Source organism: Phoenix dactylifera, chromosome 5, assembly GCF_051530095.1.
Source record: "Phoenix dactylifera cultivar Ajwa chromosome 5, Ajwa_hap1_PhDact_Kaust_v1.1, whole genome shotgun sequence".
Lineage (NCBI taxonomy): Eukaryota > Viridiplantae > Streptophyta > Magnoliopsida > Arecales > Arecaceae > Phoenix > Phoenix dactylifera.
In genome coordinates, this window is record NC_143194.1 from 31,518,100 (window position 1) to 31,539,702 (window position 21,603).

Below are 21,603 nucleotides of genomic sequence, written 5' to 3' on the forward strand. Positions count from 1 at the left end.
AGAATTCGACAAAAAAAATACCAAAAGAGTGGAAAAGCATTATCAGGTATAAATTGTTTGGTGCTTTATGCACACAAGCAGGAAAAGAACGCAAAGATGAAACTTATGAAAGCAGAATTCATTACTTATGATTGAAAAGCATCATCATGTTTTTGGGATAAATAAACAAACGATCAGATTAGCACAATAAGAATATCGGTAACAAGAAAATCCCAACTGTACAAGGCCCGAGGGTAACAGCATTAAACAAGGTGAGAAAACACTAACCAGTGAAGTACAGGAGCTCCCTTTTCCTGTTTGCGGGAGAAGAAATTTCCAAGACAATACACTGTCACCTATACCATGGCATTCTATAGCTCCATGGGGCAAATGAACAGGATTGCAGTCAAATGTTTCAACTTTCATTCACATTTCAAACAGTGGAGGATGAAATACATAAAGAATTATCATAGCCTTCAAATATGTTACAATGTCCAATAGACACCAAAGTATATTTTACAGGTGGGAGTGTGGGACCAATTTGATCAGACTAATTTCAGAAATTCCATATCCCTGTACAAAGTCAAATGCCTTTTCTAATACAGTTCTCTACTCAAGTTTCTCACAACTCCGTACTATGCTACACCTTCCTGCATGCATTTTAGTCAATACAGTTATTCTGAGCAGAGCCATGCTACAGTGCCAGCAGTTCCATCATTTTCAGAAAATCCCAGAAGATTTGTTTTCCAAGCTACTTCAATATCTCTGTGTATGCAACAGTAAAGCTTGTTACACAAGTTCATGGCTCAATTAAAACTTCACCGAGCCCGAAGTTTCCTGCAGCTACCACCCCATCCCAAGTATGTTCTAAGCAGCTTCCGTCAAAAGATGAGCCTCTTTTTTTTTTGTGTCCAGCATTACCAACAGCTAGGCGATGGTGAGTCCTGGCACGGTAAAGTCATGTACCCCTTCCAAAGTCCAGGCAATCTCCAAGTATTGACATCCGTAAAGTCTAACATCAGTCACTTCCGCATCTATTATAAGCCATAACATATAACCCGAGCAATCTCCGCTACAAAAACAGTTACTTGCACTTGGCTCAAATCTCCCAATGATCTGCAATATCTGATTATATGATCCCACCTGGTTTCCTACTCCTGGGAACCTCCGATAACCACCTACCATGTCCATTTTACCAATCTCCAGTTGCCACACAGGCCTGGGTAAATGAGCCCAGAGGGGAAGCAGTATTCATATCAAAATTGCCTCTAGCACTTGTAAGCATGTCAAAGAGAGCTCTGAGAACTAGTTTATAATTGCCTCTAGCATCCAAAGAAAGATTCGCTCGACCATTTACCCTCCTGTACAAGATACAATGGTAATGGGGTGTGTTGCAATCTGGCATTTTGGCTGATAATCCGAGTCTTGACGTGAATGCAAATTCCTATATCAGACCCTGCCTTCTTCGCTCTTCCAATAGGCTCTTTCCAAGTGTAGGGGACCGTTGTTTCCCAGCATGAACTTAAACTATGTAACAGTGAAGGTAGGTCCAACTTCCTGCCAACCTATCTTATAGGTTGCCTAGCAGAACCCTCTCTTCGTGACCCCAAAATTCAGAACCCATTCAGAAGATTGTTGTTAGGATAAGAGCCAATCACAACACTTCCTAAATTATGTACAACATATCTCGAGATTTAAAGCCCAGCATGTATACAGAAGGTGTAAGTGAGATGGGATGGTACCACGAGATAAGACTGCAGAGGAAATCATCAACCAATTAAACTATGTTCTCTACATAATATGAGAAAAAAGGAGCTTTAAGAGGTTATAATGTTTCAAGGATATACCTGGGGGTATAAACAGAAATGAATACACATTCTAACGAAATTGATTGAGCCAAATGGAAGCTTAATTGACATCTGAAAGCTCACAGAATCTTATCAATATCAGATCAGTTGAACTTCTCCTGGACCAGGAATATAACATTCAGATGATCAAAAAGCATAAAGAAATACCATGCTTTGAGATTATGGAAAAACATAGCAACACCTGTAAGCCAGAGAAACACCATCCACACTGCCTAGAGTCTTCAAAAATAGATAAATGGATGAAATGTCCAGCAGCTTTTTGTTTTCCAGTCATTAATTCTTTCCACTGAAAGGTTAAAGTTCTGGCTGGAAAGGCTCCAGCGAACCCCAGGTTTTCCCCATCTTCACTTTTACATGCAACGGAACTGAAATAAGAAACAAGAAACAACAACAATAAAAAAAAATTAATTATGAATCATGGTACAAGGAATGCTTTATAGTGTAATTATAAGGTACCCAGAAGTGATACAGCACTCTCCATGCTCATTTGCAGCAAAATTCCTGCATCCCTTACATGATGTGGATCAACTTCCAGCACTAATTCATCATGCACCTGACCAGAGCATAGAGCAACAATCATGTCATGGTCCATACGTTAACTAGGCCATGTTGAATTGGACAATAATGCAACACAATGTTTCTGTCTCCATAAGGGGCCTTTTCTCACTAACCTATTATGCAGATAGTGCAATGAAATTGACCAAATAAAGAGCTAGCAACATGGCTGTATATGCGTATCCACAAAAATGCATTGTCATTACAAATTCAAAGAGTAAAAACTAAAATAAATTTGAACAACTACAAAGAAAAATGCAATATCCTTAACACAGAGTATGATTTGTCTTAACCCTGCTCTACTGCAAGATTAAAATTCTAGTACCCCTGGAAAGGAGAAAATTGAGATTTAAGACCCTTTCTAAAGCAAGAAAAAGGAAAAAAGTTATAGGACCATAAGAGCATTCTATCTGATAAGTGAACAGGAAGGAAATACATCTAACAAAACATTAGTTGTTGATTGCATAAAATCACCAATTTGAGTTCATAATTACCGCCAAATGACAACAAAACAGGTGGGAAGAAAATAATAGTGCTTCATATATGGGATGTAACCGTGGATCTTGTTGCCTAACATTATAGTCATGATTATGACAGATTGTACAGTGTGGACATATTACATTCAAGCATAACTCTCATGTTTTATGGAGGAGTTGATGGAGGTCCTGAGCATAATGCACAGTTGTGGGAACAAGTGTATGAGCCTTTCTAGCAAAGGTTATAGTAATCATAATACTTCAATATACTACAGCATATAAGTTCTAAATATATATTAGCAGCTAGAGTCAAATAAAGCAACTCTTGATCTCTATTTTGATCTCAATAGTTGCTATAAAGTATAGAAGAAGAATTTAGTATACTCTAACATTAACAAAATAACCTGCAAAATGATACGACAATGGCCTTTAATGTTGGAAAATTTTGTCGCAGATCCACTGTTCAGATTAAAAGGCTCACTTCCTTCAGCAATCACAGAGTGAATGGTTATCATAGCGATCTTGATTATGTCAGCAGCAGAGCCCTAGAAAACAACCAAGTGATCCTTTTAAATCAGGGAAAGCACAATTGCAACACAAATTAAATGCTCTTCTGCTACCTGACAAATGGAATTTACAGCTTGTCTTTGAGCTTTAGCCTTTTCTTTGCTGTTTCCAAACTTTATTTTTGATAGAAAGCGTTTTCTGCCCATCAATGTTTCCACATACCTGCATTCCAAGATGTCAATGTAAAACAAAATATTATCTAATGCATAATAAGGAAAGATTAAGTATAACAATTTTGATGAGATGCTTTTTTCTTCTGATAGGATACAAAAAATGATGCCATGCAGCCATAGTATTATACAATAATAATAATAATAATAAATTAAATTTAGCATCGAGGCAATGAGTTATTAATGATTATTTCCTTAAAGTATGATAGCGGCAATAGCAGATGACATATAGACTTACCAATTTCACCTTGAAAAAGTGAAAATGAAAAAACAAAAGAAAATAGCTAGGGTTGTTGAGGAGGCATGTGTCAACAGATAATATTTGAATAGGCTTGTTTGCTCAAGAGAGAAAACCTTATCAACCTCAGTAACTGAAATCAAGCAATTGTTAAGCAAAATAATCTACAAAATAAAGCTTCCCACAAGTCATATCAAGGCACCAATAAAAGGTATGCTTTAAACTTTGGCACACATTTATTTCAGAAATAAAGTCAACTCAAATTTCTGTTCTTGCAATGAATTCCTAGCTCTCCATAGTCCAAATGCAAATTTCACAAATCATCCGTTAATGATGAACTCCATCTAAAAAGGATAATACAAGGTCCAGCAGATGACCAAACTTGACATTATATTTTCAGTAAGTAAGAATTATACTTGTAGGTTTAACCAAGCTTTGTTTTGTTTATCATTTATTAACAATGAACTATATAAATATAACAAATTATGGTTCCCTACATTTTTCAGTAACTCGTGGAGGACCATAATTTTTTATCACAAGTTTTGAATTTTCTAAAGACGTGGTAAAGCAAAGAGAATTTGATCTCTATATTAGAGTTTTATTAAACATATTTCACAAATACAGTATTCATAAACTTAATAATGACCAGTTTGAAAATGTAAGACCACAAGCAAACTACGACGAGAAATATTGAATGACCAGCACAGAAAATAAGTGCAGATGAACTAACCCTTTATGGCTACAAGATGCAACTGCTTCATGCAACCAAGCAGAAACGCCTGGGAAAGAAGTTTTGAAGCTTTGAATTTTTTCGGCAGCTTCTTCTGAGCTGCATTCTAGTTGCTCGGCAAGGGAGTTAGCCCCCATCCCATACAAAATGCCATATATTAACTTTTTTGTGTGTTCTCTCTCCTGAGAGCTAATGGCAGATTCCAGCCTACCAGTCCATCTTGCAGCTATCATGGTGAAAACATCACCATCTGGCTTGCTTAGAAGTTCAATCAATGCAGAATCTTTAGAGAAATGAGCCATCAATCGCAGTTCTATTTGGGAGTAGTCAGCTGTTAGCAGCAACCAGTTGTCCTGCCACAATATAACAAAATAAATCCATATCTTGTCACAGATATTGATACAAATAAAGTGCCGTTGATAAACACAGCGAAGGAAGCATTACTTGTGTAGGGACAAAGAATTCACGAGCATTGATCTGATAATGACTGACATTTGAAACGCTTGAGTTGCTTTCATCATGATGTTGGGTTTTGAAGACTACTAAATGCTCAACACACTACAAAATCATCAATAAAAGATAAATTATCAAAATATTTCAAAAATCAATAAATTATTCATGTAGAACAGCAAAACAAACATATAAAACTAGCTATCACTAGAAAAACCTGGAGATTTGGTTCCTCCATTGAAAGACGTCCTGTAGCTGTTGAGGTCTGAAGCCAGTGCCCCTGTATTGTATATTTTTGGGACTTCATACACAACTGAGCCCGTGAACAAATTGATCCCAGTGTGCTGTACAAAAGCTTTGCCAAGGTTCTGTGTTCTTTGATAACTGAAATGATCGGATGTTGACCCCTAAAAACAAAAACATCAATTATGAAGACTCGGAAAATAAGGATATTTTGAGTTTGTTAATAGTCAGGGCATGAGAATCAAAAGGCATTCAGATGCAGAAAATATCATTAACAGATGCCAACCACAAATTCTAAAGGGTAGCTATTTTTCTATCATGTAATTATGATGCTAATGGGGAGACTAACATTCAGGCAATGATAAATGGGCGAATCAATCCAAATATTGATCCAATATTATGTTGGATTGCTCCAATATTTTGCTGAGATTTTATATCTATATAGATGGATCACAAGTCGCCTGAAAGGCTAAATTATTGTATGTAGAGCTGCTATTTTGAAAATGTGCTGCAACAAACTCTTAAAGCAAACAATTAAAAAGGAATAAATGTCTCAAAAATGAAAAGAGAGAAAAGAGAGTTCACCATGCTCAGACTGATCAAGCCTCTCTCGATCCCTTATTTATATGATTAAGGCAACATAATCCTAATAGTCTGGTGCTAACAACCTGTTACGTGCTTTTGTAACAGACCTAGTGGCAGGGCGAGAGAAGAAGGCAGTAGCATGGGCAATGTCTTTTTGCCTTTGCTCTTCCCTATCTTGGATGAGAAAGGAACAAGTCCATAAGAGGAATAGATGGAAGGTGATAGTTGGGTTATGTTTGCTTTGGGGGAACCTTAGGCTCCAGTTTGAAACATAAAAATGCCGGCAAAAGATCAACTTGCTTTCCTTATTCTGCTTCCCTTCATGGTTACATACAAATAAGGATAAATCTAAGAAATTCTAAAACTCAGCAACTGATAGAAAGAAAATCTCCTAAAGCTTGGAAATAAAAACAACTTAGAATAATTCAAAATTTCAAACTTCTAACAAAATCTAAGCAAACCTAACATCTCTTAAGGAGACTTATTCAAATCATCCCTACAGTTTATCAAGAATTTGTAGCAGCTTACAGCATCCATTCAAGAAGCTGGCCACATGCATGAAAGTAGTTCGTAGTGATAGATCACAATGACTCAAAATGAACCACTTGCAATATTAAAATGGACCACCAAATGACAACTCACATCCATGGACCAACACTTAGGTGGAGCAACAGAGAAGCACATAACGCAACCCAAGCTACGTCTGTTGAACCCACGAATAGTGGGTCCAAAGCTTACAACTGGACCTAGTTACATAAATTCCATAACAGCACAATAATCCCCAGAACAAAATTGAAGTCTCACAAATCAAAAAAGTACTTCATCCAACCACCATCTTTTATGTGTTTTAATATAAATCCCAAAGAAACGAATAAATATTAATCTATAGTAGAAAATGTTGCACACTACAAAACAAGGGCACAAACTAGGAGTCACTAATGGTTCTTTATGCTTTTTCTGACAATTTATATCAAAGTAAACCAGATTCTAATTCTTTCATCATTCACCAAGACCAAGCACATATCCTATTGGCAAATCATGGAATCACAGTGCAACTAAGATTTTCTCTGATTAAATCATGCCTAATTTATTACAGCTTCTAAAACTCAGTAACTGATAGCCAAGAAAATCCCCTAAGGCTTGGAAATAAAAACAACTTAGAATAATTCAAACTTCTAACAAAATCTAAGCAAACCTAACATCTCTTAAGGAGACTTATTCAAATCTTCCCTACAGTTTATCAATAATTTGTAGCAGCTTACAGCATCCATCTAAGAAGCCGGCCACATGCATGAAAGTAGTTTGTAGTGATAGATCACAATGACTCAAAATGAACCACTTGCAATATTAAAATGGACCACCAAATCACAACTCACATCCATGTATGAACACTGTAGATGAACCAACACTGAAGCACATAACGCAACCCATGCTACATCTGTTGAACCCATAAATAGTGGATCCAAAGCTTACAACTGGACCTAGTTACATGAATTCCATAACAGCACAATAATCCCCAGAACAAAATTAAAGTCTCACAATAAATCAACAAAGTACTTCATCCAACCACCATCTTTTATGTGTCTTAATATAAATCTCAAATAAACAAATAAATATTAATCTATAGTAGAAAATGTTGCACACTACAAAACAAGGGCACAAACTAGGAGCCACTTATGGTTCTTTATGCTTTTTCTGACAATTTATACCAAAGTAAACCAGATTCTAATTCTTTCATCATTCACCAAGACCAAGTACATATCCTATTGGCAAATCATGGAATCATAGTGCAACTAAGATGTTCTCTGATTAAATCATGCCTAATTTATTACAGCTTCTAAAGCTCAGCAACTGATAGCCAAGAAAATCCCCTAAAGCTTGGAAATAAAAACAACTTAGAATAATTCAAACTTCTAACAAAATCTAAGCAACCCTAACATCTCTTAAGGAGACTTATTCAAATCATCCCTACAGTTTATCAAGAATTTGTAGCAGGTTACAGCATCCATCTAAGAAGCCGGCCACATGCATGAAAGTAGTTTGCAGTGATAGATCACAATGACTCAAAATGAACCACTTGCAATATTAAAATGGACCACCAGATCACAACTCACATCCATGTACCAACACTGGAGATGGACCAACACAGAAGCACATAACGCAACCCAAGCTACATCTGTTGAACCCACGAATAGTGGGTCCAAAGCTTACAACTGGACCTAGTTACATGAATTCCATAACAGCACAATAATCCCCAGAACAAAATTAAAGTCTCACAATAAATCAAAAAAGTACTTCATCCAACCTCCATCTTTTATGTGTTTTAATATAAATCTCAAAGAAACAAATAAATATTAATCTATAGTAGAAAATGTTGCACACTACAAAACAAGGGCACAAACTAGGAGCCACTTATGGTTCTTTATGCTTTTTCTGACAATTTATATCAAAGTAAACCAGATTCTAGTACTTTCGTCATTCACCAAGACCAAGTACATATCCTATTGGCAAATCATGGAAGCATAGTGCAACTGAGATTTTCTCTGATTAAATCATGCTTAATTTATTACAGCTTCTAAAACTCAGCAACTGATGGCCAAGAAAATCCCCTAAAGCTTGGAAATAAAAACAACTTAGAATAATTCAAACTTCTAACAAAATCTAAGCAACCCTAACATCTCTTAAGGAACTTGAAGAGGAGGAGTAGGGAAAACAGGAGAGGCAGGTTCAACAACCAACTCATCGCTTAACCGGATACTGGTTTATTCAAGTATTTATTCAAATCATCCCTACAGTTTATCAATAATTTGTAGCAGCTTACAGCATCCATCTAAGAAGCCGGCCACATGCATGAAAGTAGTTTGTAGTGATAGATCACAATGACTCAAAATGAACCACTTGCAATATTAAAATGGACCACCAAATCACAACTCACATCCATGGACCAACACTGTAGATGGACCAACACAGAAGCACATAACGCAACCCATGCTACATCTGTTGAACCCATAAATAGTGGATCCAAAGCTTACAACTGGACCTAGTTACATGAATTCCATAACAGCACAATAATCCCCAGAACAAAATTAAAGTCTCACAATAAATCAACAAAGTACTTCATCCAACCACCATCTTTTATGTGTCTTAATATAAATCTCAAAGAAACAAATAAATATTAATCTATAGTAGAAAATGTTGCACACTACAAAACAAGGGCACAAACTAGGTGCCACTAATGGTTCTTTATGCTTTTTCTGACAATTTATATCAAAGTAAACCAGGTTCTAATAATTTCTTCATTCACCAAGACCAAGTACATATCCTATTGGCAAATCATGGAAAACTAGTGCCACTAAGATTTTCTCTCAATTCAAGCACTTTAATGCCCTCATCTGCCCTCACAGCTTAAGGCACATCTGCCTCTATGGTCTAGCAACTTGGCACACACAAAAGTAAATCATATTGTTGTTTTAAAACTTTCCCAAAAGCCTCATCATAAAAGACTAGTCCAAGTTGTTCTATGTTGCTCTAATTGTGCCAAAGTCAAATGTTTGGTTATAACTCTTTTCTAAAATCAAAGCATATCAACCAGCACTGTCATAAGTCTCTGAAAAAATGTAGCATTTAGCTCTTTTGAGACAGGTCAAAATTCATATCTCTATTGGTCCAACCATCAAAGTTCAAAGAGTTAAGTGTGGGCCTAGGTTCTTGGTTCCTTTCGTTCTAGCATGGAAATGTTGAGTTTTACCATATGAAGATGTCAATAGATTACAACAAAAAAAAACATAAAAGCATGAATTACTACTTTTGAGTACTTAAACCAGAGAATGGAGAAATTTCTTGGTGAGAAACTACACCCTGACAAAATTTTCTACTTTCTAGGAACTCTGGGTCAATTGGATACTTGGATGCAACATGACACTCCTTGGGATTTTAATAATGTGGTATCTTGTCAATGCCAGATCAAAGTGCCAACATGCGTACAATAGTTCAAAGCTTGCTGACAAAGACTCAAAAATGACACTCTAGTCCAACTGTGAACCCTTCAGCTCTTAGCAACTCCATGTGCCACGTAAGATTTATCTAGAGTTTCTAGAAACCTCCAACAAGACTCATGAATTTTTATTTCTTGCTGGCATACTATATGTGTGTATAACATGAAATCAAGGATTTATTAACACCCACAATATTTGGCACGTCACCATGGCATATTATTCAACTAATATGTGCATACATTTGTATCTAATTCTTTATTATTTACAGAAGTTCCCGTGTTGACTTCTTTTTTTTTTTGCTTAAGAAAAAGGGGAAGGGGGGAGGAAGGGACAAGCCCACCCCCGCATAGCAGCCCCCACTGGGCCCCCACCCCGTCAGGAGAATGTTCAATGCGGGTAGAAATGACCGTGTGTTGGGCACCCTAGCCGGTTTTACTCATACCCTCCCCATCCGTGGGCCCGGCTCGGTTACTCCTCTGGGCTCCGGCACGAATACCACGTGTGAGTACGTCACACTTGGCACCACCGAGGCTACCAACAGAGCGATACGCCCTTTCAGACCCCGTGTCCGAGCAGGGAGCATTCGGTCTCCACAATTTAATCGACGCCCGTGCGTTTCGAACTCGGAACCACTTGGTCGGAAGTAAGGCCACGCTCCCACTGGGCTACCACCTCAGTGGTTGTTGACTTTGTTTAATGGACAAGAGTTGAACACTTTTGGACATTTAACAGTTGGCACCATGCCAAGTGCATAGTAACCACTAGATATCTACCCCCCTTTAAAGCCACAACCACCTCAATGAGGATAAGCAATTCAAAAGATTGACTTTTATCAACATTCCAGCAGTTGCATGACCTTCTTGAGATGGTATTGAAGTTCATATTGATCAAACATCAAAGACTAATCCATATGCTGTCACCAATCTAATAATTTAGAGTACATATTACAATTTCAACTCACTGGAACAATAATCCAAACTAAATATTACACTTCCAACTGCAAGTTCAATCAAACCAAACACTACCTCTAGCGCCAAAGAAATCTGTACACACGCGCACACACAGATATATGTATATCTACTCAAACTCAATTCACCTTTTGGCCCGCGAAAGCAGCCAGCCTCTTAATGGCTTTTATTTAGTCATGCATCCCACAGCTTAGATATAACATTAAAATAACATAATGAGCAGTGACTGACTATCTATCTTCACCATCAAAAACAAAGACTCGAAAATTTACATAAACCAGCAACCAGAATATTCTACTTAGGGAGCCACATCCACTTTGGGAGCTCCTTATAGTACTGCTGCAGCATCCATTTTTGAGGCATTCCTTGCTCTAAATTTTGAACAACTCTTCCCCTCTTCCTCACCAGACACCCAAAAGATATAGAGAAACAGTAGACCGTCCTTCAGCATAAAATCGACCACTTTCCACCCCAAACATGCAATTTTCTTTCTGATTCCGTGAGGCAGATCAGCCTTTCCCTTTTCCTTATATCCTATAACAAGTAAATACATAGAGGGAAAAATCTTCTCACTGCACCTATTCAATTGTTGCAAATGATTGAAGTATTAGAAAACTGAAAATTGATTTTTTTTTTTTTTATCTACAAAACACATATTGGATTCACCGCTTGTTTTTCTTATAGTATGAGATTGTGTATACGAGATCACTGTAAAAGGTAGGAATGATAAAATCACATGTTGCAAGAGTAACCTCAACAAGTTAGAATAATTATGCACAAGAGATTTCATGCCCACATGCACAATGCCTACCTTGAATCCAAAATGCATGAGACATATTTTAACATCACAATAAAAGTAGAATTTGATCTCAAATATAGTTTATATTTTCCTTTTTCATATATGTTTCTTACATTTTATATCAGTCCCAATAAATTCTTCAAGCTTGCTATAACATACTTGAAATCGAAAGCTAAAGCTTGATCAAGTTTAAATGTCCAACACAAGGTTTTAAACATGAAACAGAAATGCAATGAATGACACAAAGGGGAGAACAAGTGGCATCTAAACCATCGAGAACCAATTTTGGGTAGGTTGCCAATAGCATACTTGCAGCAGCCATCTGGATTTCAGCTGCATTAGAGGGACTGACCACTCTAATCTTACAGGACATCCAGTAACCCATTCATGTAGTCATGAAGAAAAGATAACTCTCCGCAGAAAAGTTCCCCACATGATGCCATTACATCATAATGAACAAAAAAAAACATGTTCAGACTGCCAGTGTGAGGCTGTTTCGAGAAAAGATCTAGCGGGTATTATTGAGGGCTCATTTCTAGGGGTGGCAAAATAGGACCCGACCCGCCAACCCGACTCGTGTTCGACCCGCCATAAACAGGTTTAGGTTTGGCCTAAACAGGTTCGGATCGTAAACAGATTGACCCGTTTAACCTGTTTATTAATTGGGTCGGATACATGTTTTAGATGTCTGACCCGTTTAACCCGTTTATAATTTGATGCACATAATTCCTCTTCTTTTTTTTTGCTAGGACCACAGTTCCTCTTTCGTTTCCCCATTTCCCCCTTCCTCTCTACCCGAAGCTCCATGGCGGAAGATCTCCACCCCCTCCGAGCCCCACCTCCGCCGCAAGCAGTGGAAGATCTCCTCCTTAGCAGGCGATCACCCCCGCCACCCCTGCCATCCAAGGACCCCTGGAAGCTCCCCTCCAAGACTCGTCCCCTCACCATCCTCAGCCTCGACGATCCCCGCGACGCCCCCGACCTTCCCCCGCCCTCCTCCTCCTCCGGAGCCTCCGGCGCCACCGAGGACAGGGTCGTCTTCCCTGTCGACAATATCTCGGAGCCCATCGCCGTCGCGATCTGGCCGGGGGTCCGAGATGCCAAGGCTCGGCGGGCCGTCGCAAGGAGGGTGAAGTCAACCTGGACTTCCAAGATCGACGAGGGCACGGACGTCGCCGACTTAAAATCGAGCGGCGAGGAGGACGCCGGAGACGAAGGGTACCGAGAGTTTGACGACCTCCCGAAGGGGGAATCCGAGAGCACGAGGGTGGCGGCGGGGGCTAGGGTTAGGGTTTCCAGCCCTTCCCTCTCTCCGTTCTCCTTCTTCGGTCCTCAAGACCCCGAGCCCACCCTAGCGGCTTAAGGTTAGGGTTTCAACGTCGACGGCGGCGGCGATGAGAAGGTACGAGTTCTGCGGCTCCGCAAGGTATGCTTTCTCCACCTCCGTTAGGTTTTCATTGTCCTTCGGTTTAGGTTGTCGGATCCATCGAACCCCTTAGAGCCCAACCCTTAGGTTCTCGGCCGCCCAGCTCGTCAAACACTTTGCTCATCTTCGTTCTTGAGACAGTGGTGATGGATTAATCAGGATGAAATACATCCTAATCACTTATCACTGCCTCATCATTATAGAAATTGATTTTATGTTGGGTTGGGCAGGTTAAACAGGTCGGCTCAGAATGGGTAGGGCTTAATAGATTAAATAGGTCAGGTCGGGTTGGACAAACAGGTTACCTGTTTATTAAACAGGTTAAAGAGGTCGGATCGGGTTACCTGTTTATTAAACAGGTCAGGTTCAGGTTGTAATTCCTGACCTGTTTAATAAACAAGTCGGATTCAGGTTTATGATTTTCTGACCCGACCTACATATAACCCGACCCGTTTATGTTTGACCCGACCCGATTGCCACCCCTACTCATTTCTAGATTGTAGAAAACCACATTACACTTTAGAAGCTGATGAATCTTTATCTATTATAAATTAATCAGAGAATACATCATGGGAGCTTTTAATTATCTGTCTATTTGACAATATTACTGCAAATTCAAAAAATTGAAGATCCAGCACCAGCACTATATAACTGTTATTGTGGATTTTTTTTGAAATTACTATCTCATTGACAAAATATGGATTCTCCCTAGGACTTTTTATTTTAACCTTTGCAATGAAATGTTCCACCAAAATATATCAACAAATAGCACCACAGATTAACAAAAGAATGAGGAGAGAGAAAAACACGGATACCTTAATAGGTCTAAGGCATGCTTATCTGTGCTAGGATGCCGCTTCCCTTTATTGCAACTCTCAGGTATGGGCAATTTTAAGTGTGTAAAAAGGACATTTGCAATGTCTGCAGCTGTATAAAGTGAAAAAGGCATGCCAGCAAGTCTATAAGCTTCCTTCTCAAGTTCTTTCAGCTTGCTCATTAAAGCATGCCTTGCATGAAGACATGCCTCCATGTCAACACCTATGCCCCAAAGTTCCATGTCTGCGAGGACTTTAACCTATGATGTGTTCATAGAATTTATTGTTAATATATAAATTCATCTAGTGATATGAATCTGTTAATGTTTACAAACATGAATGTCCAGTAAACAGTCACTCAAAAGTAATTATAGCAAAGGATACCAGTGGATTCTCAATCCTGGTAAGAACTTCAACCAGGCCCTCCGAAACAAGAAGCTTCCATAAAACAGAAACCAGAGCTCGTACTTGGGCAGCTCGTCTACAACAACCATTATGTGCAGCCTCATGTATTTGATTTCTCCACCTACCATCCCGACTAGCAGCTGCTGCAGCCTCACTAGATAATCGTTTCTTGACAACCTAGCCCATATATAAATTTATTATAAAAAAAAAGAAAGAAAATTGGGTGACAATACAATGCACAAATCCTGAGTACACTTGTATCCATATTTCATGATAAGCTAAGAACATGAAGAAGCAATAAATATTAATTTGGTTACAACACAGATATTATGCTTCAACATAGGATCGCAAGTTTTTAAAAATAAATAAATAAATGTACCTTCTCAAGGATTGGAATGGATTTGCTTTCCTCATCAGGCGAAAGGATCCATGCCAGCAAGCATATGTCGATTCCATCATTCACAGAGACAGATGGCAATGAAATATATGAATTGTCAATAAGCTCAATGTCATTCAGCTTTTTATACTCGACACAGAGCCTTCTGAATCTCTGAATAGAAATACAAGGATATTTGAGAACCTGAATCTGATTTTTCAGATTCCATGTTATTTTTCTAACGCCACCTTTTCCCATAATTTTAGCTATCCTTTTCCATCTACTTAGAGCAACCTCCCAGATGTCACATTTATCAAGGTTGCCAGAAGCCACCAGATCCTTTGAAAAGTTGACATAAAACACTGGTGAATTTTCCCAACAGATAGCTAAGCCAAAAACTTCAAATAAGATGGAAGGTTGAAGTTCTGGTCGTTTAAAGAAATGAACATCAAAACAAAATTCCCCAACCGCACCCCACTGATCTAAAAAGGAATCAAACCCGCCAGGAAAATTACTGGCCTTAATGGGACCTTTGTCAGAAATGTCTCCATTACTGTAGTTGGGTCCATCTACTCTGCCCATGTCCCCTCTCTTTGGATCATAACCTAGTGTGACATCAAGAATACCATTTGCATGGCTTGTTGATTCTGGAATGTGAGAATCCCCTGATGTTCCCACATCATGATGATTTACTTTATGAGGAGAGCCACTGGTTACAATAGAAGCTTTTATTAACATCCCAGCAACGGTGCTGATACTGTTATGCTGCACTGCTTCAGCTGTGTTTCCCCCTCCAGAAGCCTCTGCCATTATATCCTTCATATCGGTTGAATTTTCTTTCTTAATTTCACGAGAACTATGATTATAACTAATACTTGTGTTATCTGCATCACGAGCAGCAAGTTGAGTGTCTCTTACAGCTTCTGCTCCATTGAAGCATGATAAAGCAACTTCACCAGCAGAGGTAAAGCTACCTCGTCCAGAGCTATCCTCAGCAGTGGTAGAAAGTAAAGGTCGTGAAAACTGGGGAACATGAACCCCAAGTGATTTGAAAACAGAAAAGGCAGCAATTCTTGCTTCTTCTGCTTGGTCAAGAATGATTTTGCGCGCACCATTTTTTATCTTCTTAGCCACTCCCAAATGCAGGCGACGAAGGGCTGAATCATCTAGACATCCATCAATCATAATTAGCATAACAAGCTTATACAGTAAGAAAGAAAGAAGAAACTGGAACTGAATAGCAGTATATCACCAAAATAAAAACACAAGTAAATTAAATAAGATATTAACATGCAGTAAAGCATAAAGCATAAAACTTAATGATAGCTAGCACAGAAGGCAGATAATAGTAGAGTCTAACTGATCTTCCAAAGCTATGAGTGTGGACGATTCCAATTCTCTAAAGCTTGAGCATTGAGCATGTTGCAGCAAATGTTAAATACCTAACTTGGAGGTATTAACATATAAACAAAAACCATCATAATTCACACTACCAAGACACAAATATGAAGGAAAGCATCATTTAAGAGGTGTCATAGTCATTGATATCATTCCTTTCTCATTTGCACAACAACATAGGCTTACATGTCAAGATAGCTTGATCCATCGGAGGAGAGCTTCTTCTGGAAAAACACCGCTACTCCCTCTCACCTCCCTTCTCCACCATTCCCTACACCTTTCCACCCCACTTCAACCTCCTACCTCCCCTTCCCTCCCACATCCCCCTCCATTCTTAACCATCATTCTTGTTGGCTCAGAGGAAGAGAACAACAATGTGAGTGATAGAGAGAGAGAGAGAGAGACAAGATGTGAAAGAAGGGGAAGAGAGAGGTGGCAGAGAAGCATTGTTTTGGTTAATAGATCCAACAAATTTGACTTTCTTTAGATTTCTGTGGTGCGATATGAAATGATTCCTTCTACACTAAAGAGAAGCAAGGTCTGTCTCTCTCTCTATCTAAATCATATAGCCCTAGTCAATGATTTGGGACCACCAAAAAGATACACATCAATTAATTAGTACATTATGCATTGACAGCTATTGAAGAACAGAAGAATGAAAATAACATAAGTCATGTAAATCATCAAGAGAGAGAGAACCTTGACCAGCCCATGCAGAAGATTCAAAAAGAGCTTTTGCAATCACAGAAACAGTTGCTTCAGCAATGGCAAGAGGAGTGCGTAGACCAGCCTTATAAAGTGCCCTTGCTCGTGAGCCCTGTTTCACAAGAAAAGCAAGTAAAGATAAATGCAAATGTCAGACAAACTGATAAACTAAAGTGAACATCAATCTGCACTGACATAAATCATACAAGGAAACAACGGAAAGCAACGTTACCTTAACATATGGGATCGCAGTAAGCTCCGCAATCTCTGCTCTCACTCCAAATGAGACCCGATTTTGGAACTTGGCAACAAGACCTTCTAAATCATGCCAACCAAGTCTTTCACAAAATAATGACACCATCAAAGCAAACCTGCCGGCATTTTCTTGTAAGGCCTGAATCATGCCTCTGGCTACTTTGAAAGCCTCACAAACATCAGAAATAGGGACCTCCTACAAACAATAAGCATCAGAAATCCATTCATAGTTGTAGAAATCAAAACAATGTATTAGAAAATTGGCAAGCTTCTGATATAACTATAGTATGCAGCAATGCATTAATATATTAATAACACCAATAAAAACAGCACAAGTAAGCTAAAAGGGAATTATGCAGGCATTGAGCATCCTATTAGAACACCTGCTGAAAGCATGCATGCACTTACACAAGTATTTCAGCTTACATGATTTTCATGCCTTAAAGCAGCCGATACCCTGATCAAGTCAGTAATACAGGGTAATCTATGGTGCATATTTTGCAATGGTAAGCGATCATATTTTCTGTTCCAAGTTCATCGATGTACAGGGTAACCTTCATTCAACATGTCATGTTCCAAGACCTGTGTCGGTCAGCAACCAGTTCGGTACGGTATTGCCCTCTCTCTCTCTCTCTCTCTCTCTCTCTCTCTCTCTCTCTCTCTCTCTCTCTCTCTCTCTCTCCCCCCCCCTGCCAGTTTACCATTTTGAATGCTAGAACCATCCCGGTCCGCCGCCGGCATGGCTAAGTGCGCCCTGAATCGGGTGGTTCGGGACAATTCCGCATTCCTTCGTTTTCTTTACACACAAGTACATAAAGGTAATCGACATGCCAACATGCAGCGGGTTGAAATATTTGAATAATAAGGGGGAGGGGGGGTGTTACAGAAATCAGCAGCTAAATGATTTCATAAGAGCAGGAACAAGTACACCAGCGTACATAATCAGCCCAAACTTACAAACTAAGAAAAAAAACATAGTTAGTTAATGTACTAAAATCACAGCATGATACGAAGATAAAATATTTTAGCAAGTGTTATTTAGAACAAGAAGACCAAAAATGTTAAGTATGAGCAGAGTATCTGCTTTTTTATAGCTAAACAATGTGCATATATGGTGGCATCATTCATGTATTATAAAACAAAATTAAAAATGAAAGGAAAGCGAGAGAGAGGGGAAGAGAGACTAAATACATACAATTAGCACTATGTGATCATGAGGTTATCTCCTTCAGATACATGATGCTAACAGGAAAAACATTAACATATAACTAGATTATCAAGGGAGCTAATTTATATTTAGGAGAACAGTGGGCAAAACAATATACAGCTAGAAGATAAGGATGACACCTGCACAAGTCTCGACAACATAAGTGCAACATAAAAGCGTTTGCAGACACGAAGAGTCTCTTCACTAGAAATTGTGCTAGTTTCAGTGGCTACACTCCGTGTTTGCAGTCTGTTGTGCAGCATTTTCTTTCTCCCTCTCAGTTTTTCTTGAAGAGCCATCGGTGCACCATGGGCCATGCGCATCAAGAAAGGTTCCACCACCCCAACTCGATTTCCAACTGACTGCAATCCACAGGTTTCAGAGAAGACATTAGTGGCTCTTTGAAACAGAAAGCACTTGACAGACCAGAACCAATTGAATCAAATGAAATGTTGCCACCCATGTTTTAAGCTCATGCTTGACAGTACTCAAATTTGTGTTTGTCAAGTCATAACAAGTAACAGGGACCAAAGTTTCCTGCTTGATAAAGAGTCTCAGAAGTTTTCTCGGCCATAACAGACTCTTCATGTTTTTTACGATAAACAGTAAATTGATGGCACATCAGACCTCAACCTTGCAAGTCAAGAATATCAACAAAAATGTTGTAGCATGATAATATAACTAACAGGAAGTCAAATGCACCTCTACAAAAACTTTGCACAGTACGTGTCGGTAATGGAATAGTGTAGTTCTAATGTAACATTAGAAGCATAGCTAGAATGCTATAAAAATGCACAAAATCACTCGCAAGAGCTAGTGGCCCAGCATGTATAATACAAGGCTATAGCCCCTCAGATATAAGACACCAATACAGTAATTAAGAATACGCTGGATCTGCAGAAACAATACAAAGATACATAGCCCAGTACATGCTGGTGTCTTTAACTTTCCGTCATTCACAAAGGAAATGAGGCAATGTAGTCAGTAAACACATGCATGTAATCCGTAACTGTGACAACAGGCCATAATTGCAGTAGCACACAATAAGTATATGCTAGTGCTAAAACCCACAAGGCCTCAACCATTGTTTACTTAACCCCCATATGCTCCAACCATGCTAGCCAAATCCAGAAAAAAAAGGTGTTTTGATACTTGTATATGTGATTTTGGAAGAAACAAAGACCATGTATCAAAAACTTTCCTACTCTATTTCTTCATAGCATTGCTTTTTGATCACATCTAAGTTTTGTCCGATGGAGTCTTAATTCTGACTGAAAGCTAAGGACAAAGGGAGAAGAAGGGAGAGCAAGGATCACTGGGGGACGCTAACAACCCTACCCAGGAGCTGGAGCTAGTTTAAAAGACTCAGCCTAAAGACAAGGCAAGAGAGAGAATTATATAGTGACTCATCAAGGCTTCTTCGACTTACATGGTATAAATGTGAGTTTGTGCACACAAAAATGAACACATGCAACCTTAGCAAGCTATCAGAATATCGTGTTCGGAATCAAAGCAAGGTTTGCAGAGTGAGATGATCACATTACTTGGTCAAGCGCCGATAATTCCATAAACCTCTCATAGTATAATTCCCAATCCGGTTCAACTTCAACATTAATAGGAGTTACAAGGTAAACTAAATGCAAATCAGATGCAAGAACAAATCCTTCTCTTGCTCTTGACAGATCATATAGGACAACCTGCAGAAAAATAATATGCAAAGTCAAGCAAAAATAAGTAAATTAAGTCTAGGAGAGCACACTGTAAAATAAAATTGGGCAAAATACAAAACAAGATGAGTCGCAAAATCCCTACAAGGGATTCTTCAGGCGTAAGAGAACTGCCAAAAGCTGCACGTCCAAGAGGAGTTGTGCTGTACAACTTAGTCTCTTCATTCCATTCAAGAAAATTTTTATGGCATAACCATCGAAGGGAATCTTGAGCTGATTTTACGACTTCTTGAAATGGTACAGTAGAATTGAGGAGAGTGCATCTAACATATCGATGAATGTCACTTGCAGTTTGAACAATCCCACCAGCAACAACCTCCATGATTGCTTGAGTCATCCCATTTTTATCTTCAGAGAGGCAAGACTGCAAGGGAGGGCAGCTATCATTAAGGATAGCAGCAATTCTTTTGACCTCATCAGGCTTGCATACAAGTATCTGATTGGGACAATAAAAAGAATTAGAAGATCCATGCTTCCTTAAAAACATATTGTCAACTTCCAAAAGAGTTTAAAGAACAACCACAAGCTTTAATTGTGAATTCAACATAATAAAAAATATTTACTTTAGGTAACTAAATCGAGAATAAACTTGTAAAGAAGAGCAGCTTACACTCTCTCCTCTTGCGTCTATTCCAGTTCGACCTGCACGACCAGACATCTGTCTATAGCGCGTTCCATCAATGAAATCGCGACCAACCCGTGGTTGTCGAAATATCACCCTTCTGGCAGGCAAATTAACTCCAGCAGCCAAGGTAGATGTAGCAGTCAAAACACGTACAAGGCCTTTACGGTAGCATGTTTCAACGATCTCTCGCTCCTCGACCTGTAAGGCATTCCACAGGAGTAGTTCAGTGAGGACAAAGGAAGCAAATTGGCACCTTTGTGGGATTTGCATTTATTTGTTGAATCACATTCATCAAAATTATCATAGTGAAATTCAGATTTCTGACTATACAAGGAAAAATGGGAAAAGAATGACACTGTAAATGTGAAGTGAGGTTTAGAAATAATACGGCTGGATTATTGGCACAGATGTCCCATTGCAATGCAAATTCAGGTTGCCAGTAAGGCAAACCCCAAGGATATCGGAGCTTCAAGCAAACTATATAAAACTAAATACCTAAAATCTTCAATGAAACTTGCAATATAAGAGGGCCAAAGAAAATAAGGTTACTGAAATCCAGGTATTGTCAAGCAATAGCATGTAAAAATTAGTCACAAAATTATTGCACTTCGATAAACATGTATAAAGAGAGATATAGTGCATGCATATGGTCATCAATCAAAAAACAGGCAATAAAAGATGAATAATGTGTACATGTGCATTACAGATAAAAAACATAGGAACTACCGTAAGGCCGGCATGATGATAAGCAACACCAGAAGGCAGTGTTTCTTCTAATATAGGATCTAATCCAGCAGGACACCTCCGCAAGGCCCCAATGGCAGAGGAAGCATCATTGAACTCACAGTCAACAACTTCATGTCCGCCAGCAGAAAATTTCTTTAAGAACCTAGAGACATGCCTTGCAGTTGATTCACATCCTTTTCTACTCGAACAAAATAATAGCACTGAGTGACCTTCTTGAACAACCTGGATCGAGGTGAATACAAAACAGCAAAAGGATTTCATAAACAAATTAAAAATAAGATTCAAGAATTTTAT

General features: G+C 38.8%; 1 protein-coding gene across 11 annotated transcripts in view; it reads right to left on the minus strand.

Moving 5' to 3' along the window:
- Positions 1–427: 427 nt before the first annotated feature.
- LOC103710891 (helicase and polymerase-containing protein TEBICHI) overlaps positions 428–21,603 on the minus strand; it is a 31,088-nt gene continuing 9,912 nt past the window's right edge. For 6 of the 11 annotated variants that reach the window (XM_039129109.3, XM_088722371.2, XM_026806164.4 and 3 more), the window contains 19 exons: positions 21,289–21,531; positions 20,548–20,760; positions 20,023–20,373; positions 19,755–19,907; positions 18,351–18,572; positions 16,981–17,199; positions 16,743–16,860; positions 14,649–15,811; positions 14,249–14,446; positions 13,865–14,124; positions 5,251–5,440; positions 5,028–5,141; positions 4,584–4,936; positions 3,499–3,607; positions 3,283–3,423; positions 2,304–2,400; positions 2,029–2,212; positions 1,827–1,945; positions 428–1,733 (listed from right to left, as the gene is read on the minus strand). In XM_039129109.3, the coding sequence (XP_038985037.3) occupies positions 2,142–2,212; positions 2,304–2,400; positions 3,283–3,423; positions 3,499–3,607; positions 4,584–4,936; positions 5,028–5,141; positions 5,251–5,440; positions 13,865–14,124; positions 14,249–14,446; positions 14,649–15,811; positions 16,743–16,860; positions 16,981–17,199; positions 18,351–18,572; positions 19,755–19,907; positions 20,023–20,373; positions 20,548–20,760; positions 21,289–21,531 (4,215 nt within the window). In that variant the 3' untranslated portion in view covers positions 428–1,733; positions 1,827–1,945; positions 2,029–2,141. The remainder of the gene's footprint in view (positions 1,734–1,826; positions 1,946–2,028; positions 2,213–2,303; positions 2,401–3,282; positions 3,424–3,498; positions 3,608–4,583; positions 4,937–5,027; positions 5,142–5,250; positions 5,441–13,864; positions 14,125–14,248; positions 14,447–14,648; positions 15,812–16,742; positions 16,861–16,980; positions 17,200–18,350; positions 18,573–19,754; positions 19,908–20,022; positions 20,374–20,547; positions 20,761–21,288; positions 21,532–21,603) is intronic. The other 5 variants (XM_088722372.2, XM_039129107.3, XM_088722369.2 and 2 more) reach the window with 4 other exon arrangements.